The sequence below is a fragment of the Papio anubis genome, chromosome 16 (genome assembly GCF_008728515.1).
Source record: "Papio anubis isolate 15944 chromosome 16, Panubis1.0, whole genome shotgun sequence".
Lineage (NCBI taxonomy): Eukaryota > Metazoa > Chordata > Mammalia > Primates > Cercopithecidae > Papio > Papio anubis.
The window spans coordinates 57,669,596-57,687,613 of NC_044991.1; the positions used below are offsets into that span (position 1 = coordinate 57,669,596).

The 18,018-nt window shown below is 50.6% G+C and overlaps 1 protein-coding gene across 3 annotated transcripts; it reads left to right on the forward strand.

Moving 5' to 3' along the window:
• The first annotated feature begins 1,055 nt into the window (after positions 1-1,055).
• On the forward strand, positions 1,056-17,564 carry SLC52A3 (solute carrier family 52 member 3). Of its 3 annotated transcripts, XM_017944926.3 has the most exons (6): positions 1,056-2,137; positions 9,478-9,663; positions 11,758-12,375; positions 13,603-14,108; positions 15,801-15,924; positions 16,403-17,564. In XM_017944926.3, the coding sequence occupies exons 3-6, from the start codon at positions 11,809-11,811 to the stop codon at positions 16,613-16,615; spliced, it is 1,410 nt and encodes a 469-aa protein (XP_017800415.1). In that variant the 5' UTR covers positions 1,056-2,137; positions 9,478-9,663; positions 11,758-11,808; the 3' UTR covers positions 16,616-17,564. The 3 variants fall into 3 exon arrangements, with proteins under 3 accessions (XP_017800415.1, XP_009214677.1, XP_003904981.1); XM_009216413.2 differs by lacking the exon at positions 9,478-9,663 and having other exon boundaries at positions 2,118-2,137; positions 16,403-16,615; XM_003904932.5 differs by lacking the exon at positions 1,056-2,137 and having other exon boundaries at positions 8,863-9,663.
• The last annotated feature ends 454 nt before the right edge of the window (positions 17,565-18,018 follow it).

An 18,018-nucleotide genomic window follows, 5' to 3' on the forward strand; every position in this document is an offset into this window, starting at 1 on the left:
GGCTGCAGTGAGCCGAGATCGCAACATTGCACTCCAGCCTGGGCAAAAAAAGTCTCTAGGGCTCTAGGGTAATTCTTCTGGAGTAAGCCCTTTTCCCGATACAGGAATGTAGATTTCCTTGATAGATGTAAATTTACTTTACCAAAGAATAGCTTTCCAGAGTTACTCCTATGTCTGCAGTTTCTCTGAATAACCAGCTCAAAGTATGTCAAAGAAGTGTATTTGGAGATGGCACATTCTGGTTTCCCACAGTCATATTTTGGGGATATGTATGTCCTGAGCGCCAACAGTGGCAACACTTCCTGAACACCTGCCTGCTAAGCAAGGAGTCTGGCCCCTTCCCTAGTGCCTGCTCACCTCTCACACCAAGCATTAGCCTGGAGAGTGATTGATTGCTTGTTAAGCAAATGAATGTCTTGGAAAATAACACAACAGGTAGGCCAGAATTATTTGTAGAAGTCAACATGCACTGAGCATTTACTAGGTGTCAGAATCTGTGCAATATGTTGTATACCCATGGAGGCACCAGTTTGAGTCTGCGTTCAAATCCTGGCCCTGCACTTACAGGCCGTAGTACTGTGAGCAACCACTTTTGTAACGTTAATGAGAGGCAAGCAGGCTGGGGGAAGAAGAGGAGCCTGGGTCCTCCTAAGGTGTAGACATAAACGATTGCCAGTCATTATTCTGGAGGTCATAAGATATGCAACTTCCCCAATTACTCCTGCAAATAACACCACTATTGTAGGTTGGTCTTTTGAGATATCTTTCCAGTTGGTGTTTGTTTTGTTTTGTTTTGTTTTTTGTTTTGTTGTTTTGTTTTTTTGAGACGGAGTCTTGCTCTGTTGTCCAGGCTGGAGTGCAATGGTGCAATCTCGGCTCACCGCAACCTCCACTTCCTGGGCTCAAGCAATTCCCCTGCCTCAGCCTCTCAAGTAGCTGGGATTACAAGTGTCCACCATCACGCCTGTCTAATTTTTGTATTTTTAGTAGAGATGGGGTTTCACCATGTTGGCCAGGCTGGTCTTGAATTCCTGACCTCAGGTAATCCACCCGCCTCGGCCTCCAAAGTGCTGGGATTACAGGCATGAGCCACCACCCCCGGCCATCTTTTCAGGTTTTTTGCAGCTCTGACACCCCATGGCTCCACCTAAACCTGATGGCTCTACCCAGACCACCAACCCCGCTCCTGTGGTCCTACCTAGAAGCAATTCAGCCTGCAGGAGGACAGCTTCAACCCCCTATGATTTCATCTCCACCCCAACCAATCAGCACCAAGCACCTGTTACCTGGCCACCCCCAACTCTTCCCCCACACTGCCTTTGAAAAACCCCTCACCTACAAGCTTTGAAGATGATTTGAGTACAAACTCATCTCCCATGTGGCATGGCCAGTCTCGTGTCTATTAAACTCTTTCTCTGCTACAATGCCGTGGTCTGTCTTTATGCAGTGGGCAGGAAGAACCCCCCCAGGTGGTTGCAGTATTTGTCAGGGTAGCTCAATGAGCATCAGAGACCAGTTCTGCCATATACAAGGTGTACGACCTACACAAGGCTCTCGACTTCTCTGGGCCTATTTCTTCATCTGGAAAATAGGGATAGTAATAGCATCTCTCCAAAAGGCCATGAAGATTAAATGCATTAATTCATATCAAGCCCCAAGAATATGACTGACACTGGGTCAGCTCAGTCTACACTAGCAGTTAGTATTTCTGTCCTATGAAGAGGGCACTATTATTGTCCCTGCTTTCCACATGACTTACTGAAGCGCCAGTATTTGAACCGTTTTTGCTCCAGGGAACTCTCTTCCTGTGTGAAAGAAATTACAGAGATCTCCTGGTGGTGCCAGAACCAACTGTTTGCACATAGCTTTTGTCAACTGGGGATCAACCCTCATGAAATCTGGATGGCAGAGAGCACTGAATAAAGCAAGCCCTTTAATGTACAGTTCTACCATCAGGAGCCTCCTCCTAGCTGGGCTGCAGGGCAGATTACAGACACACAGTAGGCTCTTGGTCTTGCTGGGAGCCACACCCACCCTCCGCCTGCCTTTCCCCGAGCTCTGGGCGGGGACAGCTTTATACAAAACGAGCTGCCTCTGGCCCCTCCCATGCAGAGCAAGTGGAGAACTGGACCAGCAGGTAAGTGGGCAGAGCGGGGCGGCTCAGGCCTGCGAGGGTGCCGCTGCAGTTACCAAAGCCGGCTGCTAGCTGGGAGCATGGGACGCTGACCAGGATGTGGCAGGGGCACTTGTCTGGAGCCAGCAGGTGTCCCGTGGCCTTTCCCCTAGTTTCAGGCTGCCATGTCGGGAAAGTCCAAAGAGATAGGAGTGAAGAAAGGTTTTCTTCTCAGCTGGCATGTTGGAGTTGGGACAGGCTGAGCCATTCAGGTGAATTCCAGACCCCTGGTGCCTTCAGACCAAAAGGCTGGACCCATGCTGGGTGCCACAGCTCACGCCTGTAATCCCAGCATTTCAGGAGGCCGAGGCAGGTGAATCGCTTGAGCTCAGGAGTTCAAGACCAGCCTGGGCAACATGGTGAAACTCCATCTGAACAAAATATACAAAAATTACCCGGGTCAGACATGGTGGCATGGGTTAATAGTCCCAACTACTCAGAGGCTGAGGTGGGAGAATCGCATGAGCCAGGGAGGTTGAGTTTGCAGAGTGAGCTCAGATTATGCCACAGCACTTCAGCCTGGGTGACAGAGAGAGATCCGGTCTTAAAAAAAAAAAAAAAAAAAGAGACTGGGCCCCCACTGACTTTACCTAGGTCCATCTCCATGCTATCTCCGAACGACTTGACCAGCTGAAGCCGCAGGAGCCTGGGAAGGAGGCTGGGAGTTAGAGTGGACATGGAGGGGAGGAGAACTGGCCTAGGGGAGGCTGCTCCACCAAGGTCAGCCCGTGGGAGGCCTAAAGCCCTTCCTGGCCTTGAGAGGGAGGAGAAGGGGAAGAGAACTCACAGTCCGCTTCTGCTGCCAGCCTGAGTGCCTGTTATCTCATTCCCTTTTTCCTGGTCCACTGAGCCCAGAAAGGCTGGACATTCCCAGACCCTTTCACAGATGGAGAAACCAAGGCCTAGAGAGGGTGAGCAGCTGACCTGAGGTTGCACAGCTGGTCAGCACAGGCCTGGATGTCTGCCACAGCCTGAGGTCAGGGTTGGGACAGGGTTCGGGGAAGCACTAACTCCTCCCTGGGCCTTGGTTTCCCCACCTACGCAATAGGGACATTGAGTTGGGATGAGTTCCAGGGGAGGTCTGGGGTCCCAGCAACGAGAGGTAGAGATGGCCTCCTGCTACGTGTGGCTGTGAGCAGTGAGCGTGGCTGAGCTGGGCCCAGGCTCCCAGTGCTCCAGCTGCCTCCTGCCTCCTGGCACCTCCTTGCCTCCCTCTCAGCTGCAGCTTCCCATTTTTCCTTGTCTCTGTGCCTCTGTTGTCCTTTCTCCCCATTTCTGCTTCTAGCTTTTGGTTCTTTCTGTCTCTTTGTCTCAGTCTCTTCTCTCTCACCCCTTCATCTCCCATCTCTCCCTGTGGGTTTTGTGGTTTTGACCTCTCAGCCTCCCTTCTTCAGGGGCTCAAAGCCAATCCATTCCTACCCACTCTCATGAGGGTGAGGCTAGGGCCAGGCCCTAGGTAGACGCCTGCAGGGCTCACTGACTTCTCCAGGAGCCTGGAACCCAGGAAAGCATTAGCTCAGACCCTTGCCCAGGAGTGAGATGTATCTAGTGTCGGGCTACCACCTGGCACCGCCCCAGGGGTCACCCTGGCCAAGACAACCCGCATAGCTGAGGCAGGTTTCCTCCAGTCTGGCCCACAGGGCTAGGTGCCTACCAGCTGGCAGATTATCCCTGCAGAGCAAGAACCCAGCCATGGTACCAGGGGCTCAGGTGGCCCAGCCCGTAGCAAGCCAGATGGTCACCTGGGCACTGGGGGAGAGGACAAGCCCCCGCTCACATGGAGACTACACTCCCGTGGGAGAGACCAGCGCTCAACAGATAGACACAGATAAACTCCCGTAACTGAGCTGGTGTCAGTAATACTTTGATGGAGGAAAGCAGAGGGCAGGAGAATGCGGAGCGGGGCGGGGGGCGGCGGGTGGGTTGGAAGCTGCCTGAGCTCCCTGGAGGAGATGGCCCAGCCCACACAATGAGGGTGCACTGGACCTGGACAGAACCCCACTCCCAACTCCCTTCACTCTCTTGGGCTGGGGGGGCTCACAGCTTTTGATGCAAGAATGCAAAAGAGAAACCTTTGCCTGGAACTGATCCTTCTATAGCTTCTCTATCCGTTGCCCACCCATTATGGGGCATCTTAACTGTCTCATGTGAAGCCTTAGGTTTCTGGTCTCTGGTGATCACAGAGGGGTCCTGGATCCTTGGGAAGCAGATATGTCTCAGAGCCTCTCTCATCTTCTCCCGAGCCTGTACCCCATTTCTCTCTTTCCCCGGCCCAAGTCTCGGGAGGCCGTCTGTGAGCGGAAAGAGATCCTGCTCAGCTTGGCCCCCATGGCCTCTTCAGAACCCCTTCACCCCGAGGCCTTTCTCAGGGCTGGGTCCACAGTCAAGCATGCCTGGATGTAAAGTTCAACTCCCAGCTGTATGACCCTCGGCAAATTTATTTCCCTTTCTAAACTTCAGTTTCCTCATCTGTAAAATGGAGATAATCATAATGCCAGCCTCAGGACTATGGAACAAGATTTGATAGGTAATGTGTGCAAAGAGCTTAGCACAGGGTCTGGCACAATAAGCAGCTGATGAGTAGCAGCTATGGTTGTCACTGTTGTCATGGTGATTTTTAGCCCTTTTGTTACAGCTTCCTAACCCGCCGAAGGTTTACTCCTGCTTCCTCCCTGGTGCTTCATGTTTCTCCTCACAACAGCCAGCACGATAACTAGATTAGAGCTGGTCTCCTCTGCCTACTCATGGAGCTTTTTGCTCTAGAGAAAACACCCAAGCTCTCACCACAGGGCCCTAGGGAACCTGCTCTGTCTCCTCCCCTCCCACCTCGCTCCCGCTGCTGCAGCCACACTGGCCTCCTAGCTATCCTTTGAACAGCAAAACCCACTTCTGGGACAGAGCAGGCATGGCTGCACCCCAGGGACTTTCCACTTGCTGTTTTCTCCCCTGGACCGTGCTTTCCACAGACAGCTCACTCCCACACTCCCTTCATGTCCTCTCCTTGACAGCTGCACATTCCTCATTCAGGAGCTTTGCTTTCCTCCGGAGTCCTGGCCACCATCTGACTTGCTCTGTGTTTCTGCTTTTTATTCTGCTTCGTGACCACTTCCCACACCTTCCCGAGAGCAGGGATTGTGGTTGAGCACACAGCTGGTGCCCAAGAAATATTGGTTAAATGAATAAACAAGAACTGCAAGGTCACTGTAAAACAAACAAACAAACAAACAACAACAACAAAAACAGAAGATGCAGACATGCATCTTTTAAAAGTATCCCAACACATTCCGAACACCAGCCATTCTGAGTCTCTCCTTTTCTCTGGGGCCTTTTTGCACATGTAGTTCCCTCTGCCTAAGACATTCGCTTCGTTGTCATTGATGACTGTTCCTCACTGTGTCCCTGAGGTCCAAAAGCACGCCTCGCTTTTGAGGAAGGAGACAATTTGGGAGTGGGCCAGGGCCATAGCGCAGATGGGTCACGTGGGGACCAACCCCACCGTGCCTGGTTTCCAGACAAGGAAACAGACCCCCAGAGCCAAATCCCATCCCTCAAGTGACACAGCGGTGGCGGCACCTGGGTCGGAATCAGAGAATGTGTCTTTGTGGGGAGCGGGGATTTAGGTTTTCAGTGCTTAGGACTTGTTGAACATAGAAGAAAGTCAGACTACTGCCCTGTCTGCCCTCATCTCCCCATCCAGCCTTCCGTGGGAAAGCTACTGATGTTTGTAAATGTTTAACTGGACACTCTCCTTAGTGTAATAACTTTTCAGGTGGCAAAGGTCACCATCATCTGCAAATTCACCTACTCCCCTTAACTACTGACTTAGCCCTCTTTATTAGGTATATCATTTATTGCTTTTGCTATATCTTCGTTTATTTTGCACCGTCGTCTGCTGTCTTGACCTGGAAGGGTGAGTGAGGCCTGTACCGCCGGACTGTGCTTCTGTTCATTTCTCCTGGAATGTCTGAGGCTATTTCGGGAAATATTCAGAATACAGATAGTCACTACAGTTTTGACTCCAGTCTCGATATATGAAATGACTCTTGGTCTCAATTTATACTTTTGGTACCAAATTCTCTATGGAGGGCTCTTTGTTCCTCTATTCCTCCCTCTTTCTCTCTTCTCCTTTTTTTTTTTTTTTCATTTCTCTGCAAGACATTTGCCCCCAAGTGTCTAAACAACTACTTTTGTTAAATTTTGATTTTTTATCAAATCCTGGTTGGGACAGGACCTAAGTTTCAGAGTCAGAAAGTAGGTGGTAAAGGAGATAAATGTATTCATTAGTTTTTGGTTACTATAATCTGTCAATATATATCCTGGAACATGTATCTCTGTGCACTTAGTACAGAGTAGTTTTTGTTTGTTTGTTTTTGTTTTTTGAGACAAGAGTCTTGCTTTGTCGCCCAGGGTAGAGTGCACTGGTGTGCTCTTTGCTCACTGCAACCTCCACATCCCGAGTTCAACCAGTTCTCCTGCTCCAGCCTCCTGAGTAGCTGGGATTACAGGCGCCCACTGCCATACTCGGCTAATTTTTTGTATTTTTGATAGAGACAGGGTTTTACCATGTTGACCAGTTGGAAGCTGGTCTTGAACTCCTGACCTCAAGTTATCCACCAGCATCGACCTATCAAAGTGCTGGAATTATAGGCGTGAGCCACTGCACCCAGCCTCTGAGTGTTTTTGTTGTATATAAAATAAGAGTGACTTAAACAACATAGAAGTTTGTTTACAATTTAACAATAACATTAAACAAACAAACAAAACAGTTCAACACAGGCAAAACAGGACTGGTATGGGTGCTCTCCACCACAAAATCCCAAAGGAGCCTAGTATGCATCTAACCTCCACTGCATGCCTCATAGCACAAAATCGTTGCTGGAGTTCTGGCCATCACATCTGATTCCAGACAGCCAAATGGAGGAAGAGCAGAAGGGCCACTCCCTTATTGTTAACTCTTTCCCCATCTGCCAGAAGGAATACCCACTTGTGACTGCAGCATTTACCCCAAGATAGCTGTGCCACAAAATACCTCGCTTTTATTATTATTTTTGCCTCGCTCTAGTATATTGACTTTGGAAACAAAAGACATCACTCCATTTATAGCATTCTGGTTTTAGTGGTTGTATTTCCATTTACAAAACATAGTCATTCTCAATTGCTGAAAATCTCAAATCCTAGCATTCCTACATGTGATGTTAACATTGCTCTCAAACAGTTGCTGGCCAAAGATTTATTTGATGAATCCAGTTTTTCTGAAATAGATGAGTCTGATGTTATTTCTGGTTAGAAATAACTCCAAAAACAGTTTTTACATTTTATTTTGACATTGAAAATCAGTTAGATTTAGGGTTGGGCGCGGTGGCTCAAGCCTGCAATCCCAGCACTCTGGGAGGCCAAGGCGTGGGGATCACTTGAGCCCACGAGTTCGAGACCAGCCTGAGCAACATGGAGAAACCTCGTCTCTACTAAGAAACACAAAAAATTAGCTGGACATGGTGGTGCACGCCTGTAATCCCAGCTACTAAGGAGACTGAGGCAGAGGTTGCTGTGAGCCGAGATCAAGCCACTGTAGTCCAGCCTGGGCTACACAGTGAGACTCTGGAGACTCTGTCTCAAAAAAACAAACAAAAAACACCAGTCATAATCAGTCAGATTTGCTTCAACCTCAAATAGTATATTTACATAAAATTACATGAGCGCTGGCAACGAGCTGCACTTTTTTTTTCTAAACAGGAAATGGGCTAAGGAGACTACTCAGAGTCGCATATGAATTCATTGGCTTGATGACAGGGCCATATGCAGCTACAAGGAAGTCTGGGAAATGTAGTCCTTTAGTTGGATGGCCATTTGCCTAACAAAAACTGGGTCTCTTTTTTTATTTTTTATTTTTTAAGATGGAGTCTCGCTCTGTTGCCCAGGCTGGAGTGTAGTGGCACGATCTCGGTTCACTGCAACCTCCACCTCCCAGGTTGGAGCAATTCTCCTTCCTCAGCCTCCCGAGTAGCTGGGACTACAGGTGTGCGCCACCACGCCTGGCTAATTTTTGTATTTTTAGTAGAGACGGGGTTTTCTCTTGTTGGCCAGGCTGGTCTCAAACTCCTGACCTCAAGGGATCCGCCTGCCTCAGCCTCCCAAAGTGCCGGGATTACAGACGTGAGCCACCTTACCTGGCCGTTAACTACATGTTTTTGAATGCAACTGATATGTTTGCTGAAACAGTAATCTTATAATGATGGTTCACTGAGCCCTTACTATTTGCCAGGCACGGTTTTAGCACTTTGCATGTTCCTAGCAACAATTCTGATGTTGGTACTGACAGCCTAACTATTTTGCAAGAGAAGACAGGATCCTCTGAAGCACAGGAGATTAAGTCACTTGGCTCAGCTTGTAAGGGTTGAAGCTGGGATTTGAACCCAGACAACTGGTTCCAGATGCTACTGCAGGAGACAGCGTCAAGATGGCCCGAGTCTAGGATGGAGAAAGAGGCCAAAGTGGGTGGCCACTTCTTCCAAAATATTCCTCAGAAGCCAGAAATGCTGAAGGTTGCTTGCCATCCCCTCCATTGCTGATTACAGTAACAAACTGTTAAACACACTGGGCAAACCAAAGTAATGTATCTGCTGTCTGGCTTTGGTCAGTGAGTTAATAATTTACAAATCCTAAGCTAAGTCATTGAGAAAGACCCTTCCACCTTCAAAACGTCGGATTCCCAAGCAGCCCCTGCCCTCAAAAAGCTTCAGTCTCAAGGTATGTGCCTGCATGCACCCACACAAGAACGACCTGAAATGCAGGGGTCATGGGGCCCTGGTGAGGACACCTGAGAAGGCGAGGCAGCCAGAGGTCTCCTGGAGGACGGGATCTTGTAGAAAGCTTGGATGTGGACAGCAGAGGGGGCTGGTGCTCCAGGCTGGGAGGACAGCAAAGGCAAAGGTGTGCCACTGCTGCCTGGGAGTTTCCCCTCCCTCCTTGGGTCCTCTTGGCACGCCTAGAGCAGGCCTCGCCTGTGCTGTAAGTCAAGTCAGCTTCCTAAGGGAGAGGACGGAGTCCTCTCAGAAGGGAGGGGGCAGAGCTGGACTCTTAGGAGACCTGACTGTGTTACACCCCAGGAGTGGCTCCTCCCAGAGAGGAAAAGGAGGTGGCCAGAAAGGCAACTGAGCATTGGGTTCGCTCAGCGAAGGTATGAGGAAGGACGTCCCAGCCCTGTGAGTGAATTCCGTGTGTGGGAACCATTGGGAGGAGCCACCAGGATTCAGGAGTTTCCTGGGTGAGGCGTGGCCACAACTGACACTCCTGCTTTGTACTAGAAGGAAGGAGTATGGAGTTAAAGACTGTGGCGTGAACTGAGGAACTCTGGACAGGCCACTTGCTGCAGGGGACCCAGTCCAGATCCCAAGAAAGCCCCGCTGACCCTTCGGACCCCGTCTCCCATCTACAAAACGTGGAGATTGGCCCAGTTGACGTGTCTCTACAAAAAGGTGCATATACCACTGGTGAGTTCAGTTGATACCGAGTGGGGGAATCTTTTCCCTTTTTAAATTTTCATAGTCATGTGTTAATTCTCATGTGAATTAGACAAAAATAACGATGTCACCAAACCTGCCATTTCACGATAATGATCAGTAACCCTTAGTGGTGCTTACTGTATGCTGGGACTGTTGGAAACAACATAAACCCACCAGCATCCTTACATCTCATTACAAGCCACGGAGTTCATACTATCACTATCCCCTACTTGCAGATGAGGAGATGAGGCAGAGAGAGGCAAAGTCACTTGCCCAGGGTTACCCAGATTGTAAGCAGCAGAGCCAGGGTCAAACTCAAACAGCTGGCTCCAGAGCCTCACTCCTGGCATCTCCCATATTACTGCTCAGACTAAGGGTAGATAGAAGAAAGTTGTTAGTAACAGCACAGGTGGGCTGCCACTGATAGCTGGCAAGGGGGTAAACAGATGGCAAAATGGTTCTGGAGGGCTAAAGGAAGTGGTCTCCAAAGGCCACCTAGAGAGTTCTATGATTTCAGGAGGAAAGAAAGCCAGATTGAAATCTCATTTCAGGTAACCATATATTTGCATCAGGTAATATGTTTACATGGTTCACAAATCAAAACTCTATTAAAAGATATACTGAGGCGGGGCCGGGTGCAGTGGCTCACACCTATAATCCCAGCACTTTGGGAGGCTGTGGGTGGATCACAAGGTCAGGAGATCGAGACCATCCTGGTTAACACAGAGAAACCCTGTCTCTACTGAAAATACAAAAAATTAGCCGGGCGTGGTGGCGGGCGCCTGTAGTCCCACCTACTTAGGAGGCTGAGGCAGGAGAATCACTTGAACCCAGGAGGTAGAGGTTGCAGTGAGCTGAGATTGCGCCACTGCACTCCAGCCTGGTGACAGAGTGAGAATCTGTCTCAAAAAAAAAAAAGATATACAGGGGCATCATCAACATCCCTGCAGTCCCTGTGTGTCCTTCAAGGGTTGCTTTGTGCAAGTACAAGCAAAGAAAACATATTTTTCCTCCTCTTGTATGACCAAAAGGCAGTACACCTTTTCCTGGTCCCATTTACCTGCCTTGATTTTGTTTCAAGATTATCAGTATAGCCTGGAGACCTTTCCTTATCATCCAGCAAGATCTGCTTTCCTTATTCCTTATTCCTTCAAACAAGTATGTGGTATTCCAACAGGTCCCTTTAATTAGCCATTTTTCTGTTGGTAGCCACCCAGGAGAAAATTTCCTACAACTTGCTATTACCAACAAGATCACAATCTATAATAACCTTGTACATGAGTCATTTTGTCAGGCTTTGGGACAATCTCATGGTGAGAAATGGCACATGGAGTAGTTTTCCTATTGTGAATGAAGGTGATAATATTTTCATTTCTTTAAAGCTTATTTGTACCTTTTTCTCTGAATTGTTCATATCCTTGGGCCTCTTCTATATTGGGTCTCTTTGTTCTTGATTTTTAAAAACTCTTTATATATTAGGAAGATGAGCCCTCTGTCTGTGATTTATGTTGCAAATATTTTCCTTATGTTTTCATTTAACTTTTGACTTTGCTGTTGGTACGTTTTGCAGAAGCTGCTTTGTTTTCTTTTGTGTGTTGTATTGAACTTTTCTTTCACGAGTCATAGTTAGGAAAGCCTTCCCTTGTTTTCTGCTAATAAAAAGCCAGCTTGGGCCAGGCGTGGTGGCTCACACCTGTAATCCCAGCACTTTGGGAGGCCGAGGTAGGCAGATCACCTGAGGCCAGGAGTTCGAGACCAGCCTGGCCAACATGGTGAAACCCTGTTTCCACTAAAAATACAAAATTAGCTGGCGTGGTGGTGTGTGCCTGTAATCCCAGCTATTTGGGAAACTGAGGCAGGAGAATCACTTGAGCCTAGGAGGCAGAGTTTGCACTGAGCCAAGATCATCCTATTGCACTCCAGCCTGGGCTAAAAGAGCAAAACTCCGTCTCAAAGAAAAAAAAAAAAAAGCCAGCTTGTTCACAAGAAGGGGAGTAATAAGAGAAAACCCTGGGCCCCAGGTCCCAGCATCTTGCTAGGTGGTGAAGCTGAAATTACTCACCTGGTGTTCTTCTCTGCCAGCCCCACCGCAGGCTGATCTGGGGAAGCCTCTGGCCCAGGGCAGATACCGCCATGGCCTTCCTGATGCACCTGCTGGTCTGCGTCTTCGGAATGGGCTCCTGGGTGACCATCAATGGGCTCTGGGTAGAGCTGCCCTTGCTGGTGATGGAGCTGCCTGAGAGCTGGTACCTGCCCTCCTACCTCACGGTGGTCATCCAGCTGGCCAACATCGGGCCCCTCCTGGTCACCCTGCTCCATCGCTTCCGGCCCAGCTGCCTTTCTGAAGTGCCCATCATCTTCACCCTGCTGGGCGTGGGAACCGTCACCTGCATCATCTTTGCCTTCCTCTGGAATAAGACCTCCTGGGTGCTGGACGGCCAACACAGCATCGCCTTCTTGGTCCTCACCTTCTTCCTGGCCCTGGTAGATTGCACCTCTTCGGTGACCTTCCTGCCCTTCATGAGCCGGCTGCCCACCTACTACCTCACCACCTTCTTTGTGGGTGAAGGACTCAGCGGCCTCTTGCCTGCCCTGGTGGCTCTTGCCCAGGGCTCGGGTCTCACTACCTGCGTCAATGTCACTGAGCTATCAGACAGCATACCAAGCCCAGTACCCACGCGGGAAACTGACATCGCACAGGTACCCAGCATCACCCGGAGCCATCTCAGCACTTGGCTTGGTCACAAATGTAGGGGAGGGAAAAATCTGCTCCCCTCCATCTTTCTAGGTTCTTTGGTCGGTCTATGAATTAAACTGACATAAGGCAGATCAACAGCAGGAAATCCATTTTAATTACTTACATACATACACATGGGAGTCCCCCCCAAATATGAGACTTAAAACAGGGCCAGATGATTTCAGCTTATATAGCATCCTGAGCTACAAAAGGGAATAGGGACTTGGGGCTTCTGCAGGATGGTGGAGAAAATTTATGGGAGGATGAAGGGAGGAAACTTACGGTGAATAAACATTACACTGTTATGCAGATAAAAGTTCCTCAGGTGATAAAGGCCGCCACCTTTCTCTTCCTGGTTCAGATACCTCTTCTTGGTACAGATAAGATACCTTTACTAATAAAAATTTCCTTTAGCTGTAAATTTATCTGACAAAATGGTAACTTTTCAGAGCTACTCCTTAGTCTGCAATTTTTCAAAATAACCATCTAGAAGTAAACAATATGCCAATAGGTCAATTTTGGGGTGGCATATTCTGGCCTCCTACAGTCATATTTTGGGATGGCATGTCCTGAGGGCCTCTGTTTCCCAGATGGTGGCTGGAGCAGTGTTCTTCTTTAGGTGGAGGCTCTCCCTTAAGTGGTGGCTCTCTGCTTAGGTGGGGGATTCTCCCTTTAGGTGAGGGCTCTCCCCTTAGGTGGGGGGCTCTCCCCTTAGGTGGGGTCTCTCCCCTTAGGTGGGCGGCTCCCCTGCTCAGTCAGTCTCCAGCTAGCCCCTCCTCTGAACACGTTTGTGCTTGCCACTGCTGTGGGATAGCAGAGGGGTAAAAGGTGTAGCTTCCAAGTCAGAAAGCACCAGGTGGAGTCTGGCTTTGCCACATTCTCCCTGTGACCTTCAGGTAAGGGACGAAGCATTCCGATACCTCAGTTCCCTCTAAAATGGGGGATACTGGTCCCCACTGCACAGGCCTGTTAGGAGGCACAGGGGCTTATCCATGCCCGGTGCCCGTGCTCAGTGGGCAGTCAGTATGAGCAGTCATTATTGCCACCTTATTAGTTATGTTTATTTACTAATTATCTATTAATAATAACAGGTGATCTGTATCCTGTATTATCACTGTCATGATTGTTGTTCTGCAGTCTGATCCCCTCCCCCGACCAGGGATCTGACTGACCTGTCTTGTCCTTTGCAGGGAGTTCCCAGAGCTTTGGTGTCCGCCCTCCCCGAAATGGAAGCGCCCCTGTCCCACCTGGAGAGCCGCTACCTCCCCGCCCACTTCTCACCCCTGGTCTTCTTCCTCCTGCTATCCATCATGATGGCCTGCTGCCTCGTGGCGTTCTTTGTCCTCCAGCGTCAACCCAAGTGCTGGGAGGCTTCCGTGGAAGACCTCCTCAATGACCAGGTCACCCTCCACTCCATCCGGCCACGGGAAGAGAATGACTTGGGCCCTGCAGGCACGGTGGACAGCAGCCAGGGCCAGGGGCATCTAGAGGAGAAAGCAGCTCCCTGCTGCCCGGCCCACCTGGCCTTCATCTATACCCTGGTGGCCTTCGTCAATGCGCTCACCAACGGCGTGCTGCCCTCTGTGCAGACCTACTCCTGCCTGTCCTACGGGCCAGTTGCCTACCACCTGGCCGCCACCCTCAGCATTGTGGCCAACCCTCTTGCCTCGTTGCTCTCCATGTTCCTGCCTAACAGGTGTGCTCTCATCTGGTCCTAGGGAATCCTAGTAGGGGAACACTTCATTTCAGAACCCAGAATTCCAAACGCACCCACTGGGCTGTACATGTAGTGGTTAAGAACGTGGTTTTCGGAGCACCCCGGTCCAAATCCCAGCTCTGCCACTTGTCAGCTGTGTGTGATAAGACAAGTCACTTCAGTTCTCTGTGCCTCAGGGATATTTATTGGAAAATGGGAGTAGTAACAGTTCCACCTCCTAGGACTGCTGGAAGCATTATATGAGCTGATTCTATAAAGCTCTTGGAGCAGTGCCTGGCACGTGGCAGGTCCAGCCTAAGTGCTGACCATCATTGTCATAAGCCCATGAGGAGGAGCAGACAGCCACTGGAGTTCCCATTTATATGGGGAAACCCTGAGGCTTGGAGAAAGAGCTTGACCTGGTCTAATTCCCAGGATTTCAGCCCTGCCCTCCTGCCTCTGATCTCCAGCTGATTCCCTTAGAGCCACAGTTCCAGAAGAACGGCTGGGCAAATCGATAAAATGCAGATTGAACCAGCCTAGACTGGGACCTGGGATTTCAATTTTTAGTAAGGAATCGAAACAGTTCTGAGGCAGGGGCTTCAGACCCCTGTATGAGAAATACCACCTCGGGATCTTGACATTTGAGGTAGGTCCTACAGCCTCGAATCCACGCTGGCCTGCCTGCCCTCACTGGCCTGCTTATACCCACTCTCCCAGCCCAGAAGGACAGTGAGGACAGAAGATCTTGACAAAAAGCTTGCCAGAAAGCTAATTTTCTACCTTGGGACCTAGAAACTGGAAAGAGGATGGAGGATTTGAGGGAAGCAGGACCAAAGGCCCCGACCTGCAAATCTAAGAAACCCCAAATATTAGAATTACAGAATTTGAGTCATGGAATCCAAGAATCTTAGAGCAGAAAGAGTCTTTGAGGGTATAGGCAGACCTCCGTCTGTTCTTACCCAGGGCGTGGACCAGTCTTGGTGTTCTGGAGACTGGAGAGTGGGACCCCAGGGACAAGGACTTCTGAGGAAGGACAGTGTCTTCAGCTGTCAGATGCAGGTTTGCATGGAAGGCCACCTGTAGAGAGATGCTCCTAGCAGCAGCAAACCAGCTGCCAGGGCCCCTGGAGATCAGCAAACTCCACACTGCAGAGGCAGGTAGCTGAGGCCAGATGGGGAGGGGGTCCCCTGAGGAGGCACAGCAGGGTTTGCTGTACCAATGCCCCAATCCAGCCATCTTCACTTCAGCCCAGCTTCCTGGCTGAGGCTGGGGGTGTGTTGCAGGAGGAAATAGCAGCAGGTAAACACTAGATGGGCCCACAGCTGAGCCAGGCCCTGCATGCTCTGCTCCTGGAGGTCACGCAGACTTGCAAAACTCCCATTTGGAGGCTCAGAGACTAGTCTCAGCTTAAACAGTAGAACTGGGATTTGAACCAGGACCATCCGGTGCCAGACTCCATTGTGTTTTTCTTGCTGGGGTGCCAGGCCCTACCGTTAATGCTGGGGATGACCCAGGCCAGCCCTGCCCGCTTAGGAACCTCCCTGACCCACTTGGGCCAGGCAGCCTGGAATTGTCCACATGGCTCTAAACTAACTCTGGAGACACTGGCCATCCATATGGTCCCCGGCGGGGGCGGGGAGTCAGAGGTCAGGCTTCTCGCCTCCACTCACCTCCCCTACTCTCCTCTAGGTCTCTGCTGTTCCTGGGGGTCCTCTCCGTGCTTGGGACCTGCTTTGGGGGCTACAACATGGCCATGGCGGTGATGAGCCCCTGCCCCCTCTTGCAGGGCCACTGGGGTGGGGAAGTCCTCATCGTGAGTATCCGGCCGGTGGGGCTGCTCCCGCTCCGTACCCCTCAACTCTGTACCCCTCAGCTCCTAGCCACGGCCTGGGAGAGCCTGGGCGCAGCCCTTTCCCGCGAGCAGAGGCTGTGGGGCTCTCCCAGGAAGCGCCAGGTGGGAGGGGTGCCCCTTCCTCATTTGAGAGTGGAGGCTTAGGGAATCGAGGTGACTGGTAGGCCTCTTCCCACCATGTGTACCTCAGCAGTGGCCTTCTCTCAAAGGCCCTTGACTTGATCATGAGCACATGAGCCCAGAAAAGCCATTGGGTTCTCCTTTGCCCCCGGGCGGTCAACTCATGGGACCCGTCAGCCCCTCAGGATCACTCCCAGAAAGCTCTCCTTGCACCTAGAGAGTATTCCATGGGTTTCCCTGAGCCCTGTGAGAGTTCTTTGTCCTGGCGCTCGCCCTGCAAGCCCTGTCACTCTGCATCTCTTCCCTCCCGTCCCCGCAGGTGGCCTCGTGGGTGCTTTTCAGCGGCTGCCTCAGCTACGTCAAGGTGATGCTAGGCGTGATCCTGCGCGACCTCAGCCGCAGCGCCCTCTTGTGGTGCGGAGCGGCGGTGCAGCTGGGCTCGCTGCTCGGAGCGCTGCTCATGTTCCCTCTGGTCAACGTGCTGCGGCTCTTCTCGTCCGCTGACTTCTGTAATCTGCACTGTCCCGCCTAGGCATGCCACCAACCCCGCCCCCATCGCTAACGGACGGAACTGGGATCCAGAGAGGCAAGGTCACAGAGCAAGTGGCAGGAACAGAGATGCAGAGCCTGAGTAATTGAATCATGAACACAAGTGCCCACTAGGGACTGTGGGGAAGATGAGACCTGGAAATGCAAGGTGCAGCTCTATCCCCAACTCTGTGTCACAGTACCTGTGACTACAAGTTCGGATCTCCTTTGCTTTGACTCTCAAGAGAGGACTGATTTGCAGCATCTAGCTGGAGGCAGGCCCAAGGGTGTTAGAAGGGAAACAGCTGGGAGGGTGAGCTGTCCCTTCAGGCTGTGTGACCTTGGGAAAGTCACTTGGCTTCTCTGTGCCTGTTTCTTCATGCATGCAATGGGGATTACAGTAAGTACCAACTACCTCACGGGCATGGCACAGAGACAAAAGGAAGAAGACAAAAGGAGGGCATAAAGCAAGCCTTCCTGGGCCACCTGCTGACCTGAGAGTCCATCATAGTAACAAGAGTGGCAGTCAGCACAACCTAGAAGTAGCCAGAAGGGTTGAGACAGGCCCCTGCCCTCTCTCCTTTGCCCCTCAGTCTCACAGAGGGGCTTCTACAAGACAAGCAGCTAGCGATAGAATCTTGGGTATCTTGGCTTTCGGATTCCCAGTGTGGAGAGACAGAGTACCCCACACAACCCTTCCTGTCATCCTTCCTGGCCCATAAAGCCCACTTGTTGGAGAGTAAGTACCTTCCTGGAAGCAGGAGGGGTGATTTGCCGGTGGGGCTGGGGAGGGCCCATCCCTGAGCCTCTGAAAGTGAAATCCCCAACCAGGCTGGGGACCAGACACGCAGACCCCCTGGAAGTATTCTCTCAAATGGAGGTGGAGAGGTGATTGTTATTTTGTTTTAGCTTTAGTTTTTCATTTTTTAAAATAAAGACATTCCCTGCTTTTACACTCAGATCTTCCTTCACAGGAGAAATTCAGGCATGGCACAGTGGCTCACGCCTGTAATCCCAGCACTTTGGGAGGCCAAGGCTGGCAGATCGCTTGAGGCCAGGAGTTCAAGATCAGCCTGGCCAGCATGGCAAAAACCCATCTCTACTAAAAATACAAAAATTTGCTGGTCATGGTGGCACATGCCTGTAGTGCCAGCTACTCAGGAGGCTGAGAATTGCTTGAACCCCAGAGGTGGAGGTTGCAGTGAGCCGAGATCGTGCCACTGTCCTCCAGCCTGGGTGACAGCAAGACTCTGTATCAAAAATAATAATTTTAAAAAGAAGAAGTTTAATGTGAACTCCCAAAATGTGTAATTAGTTTCCACTTGGCTCTAAGCTCAAGGCTGAGCTCAGAAACGAACAGAATCAAGTGCTTAGAGGATGTCTGGTTCTGGACCTTTTTTTTTTTTT

What these genes read in the sequence shown, in the direction of transcription:
- SLC52A3 (XM_017944926.3), top strand. Translation starts at nt 11,809, where the DNA reads ATGGCCTTCCTGATGCACCTGCTGGTCTGCGTCTTCGGAATGGGCTCC. An exon ending in GGGAAACTGACATCGCACAG is followed by an intron (nt 12,376 to 13,602) that starts GTACCCAGCATC and finishes TGTCCTTTGCAG; the next exon opens with GGAGTTCCCAGAGCTTTGGT. An exon ending in TCCATGTTCCTGCCTAACAG is followed by an intron (nt 14,109 to 15,800) that starts GTGTGCTCTCAT and finishes ACTCTCCTCTAG; the next exon opens with GTCTCTGCTGTTCCTGGGGG.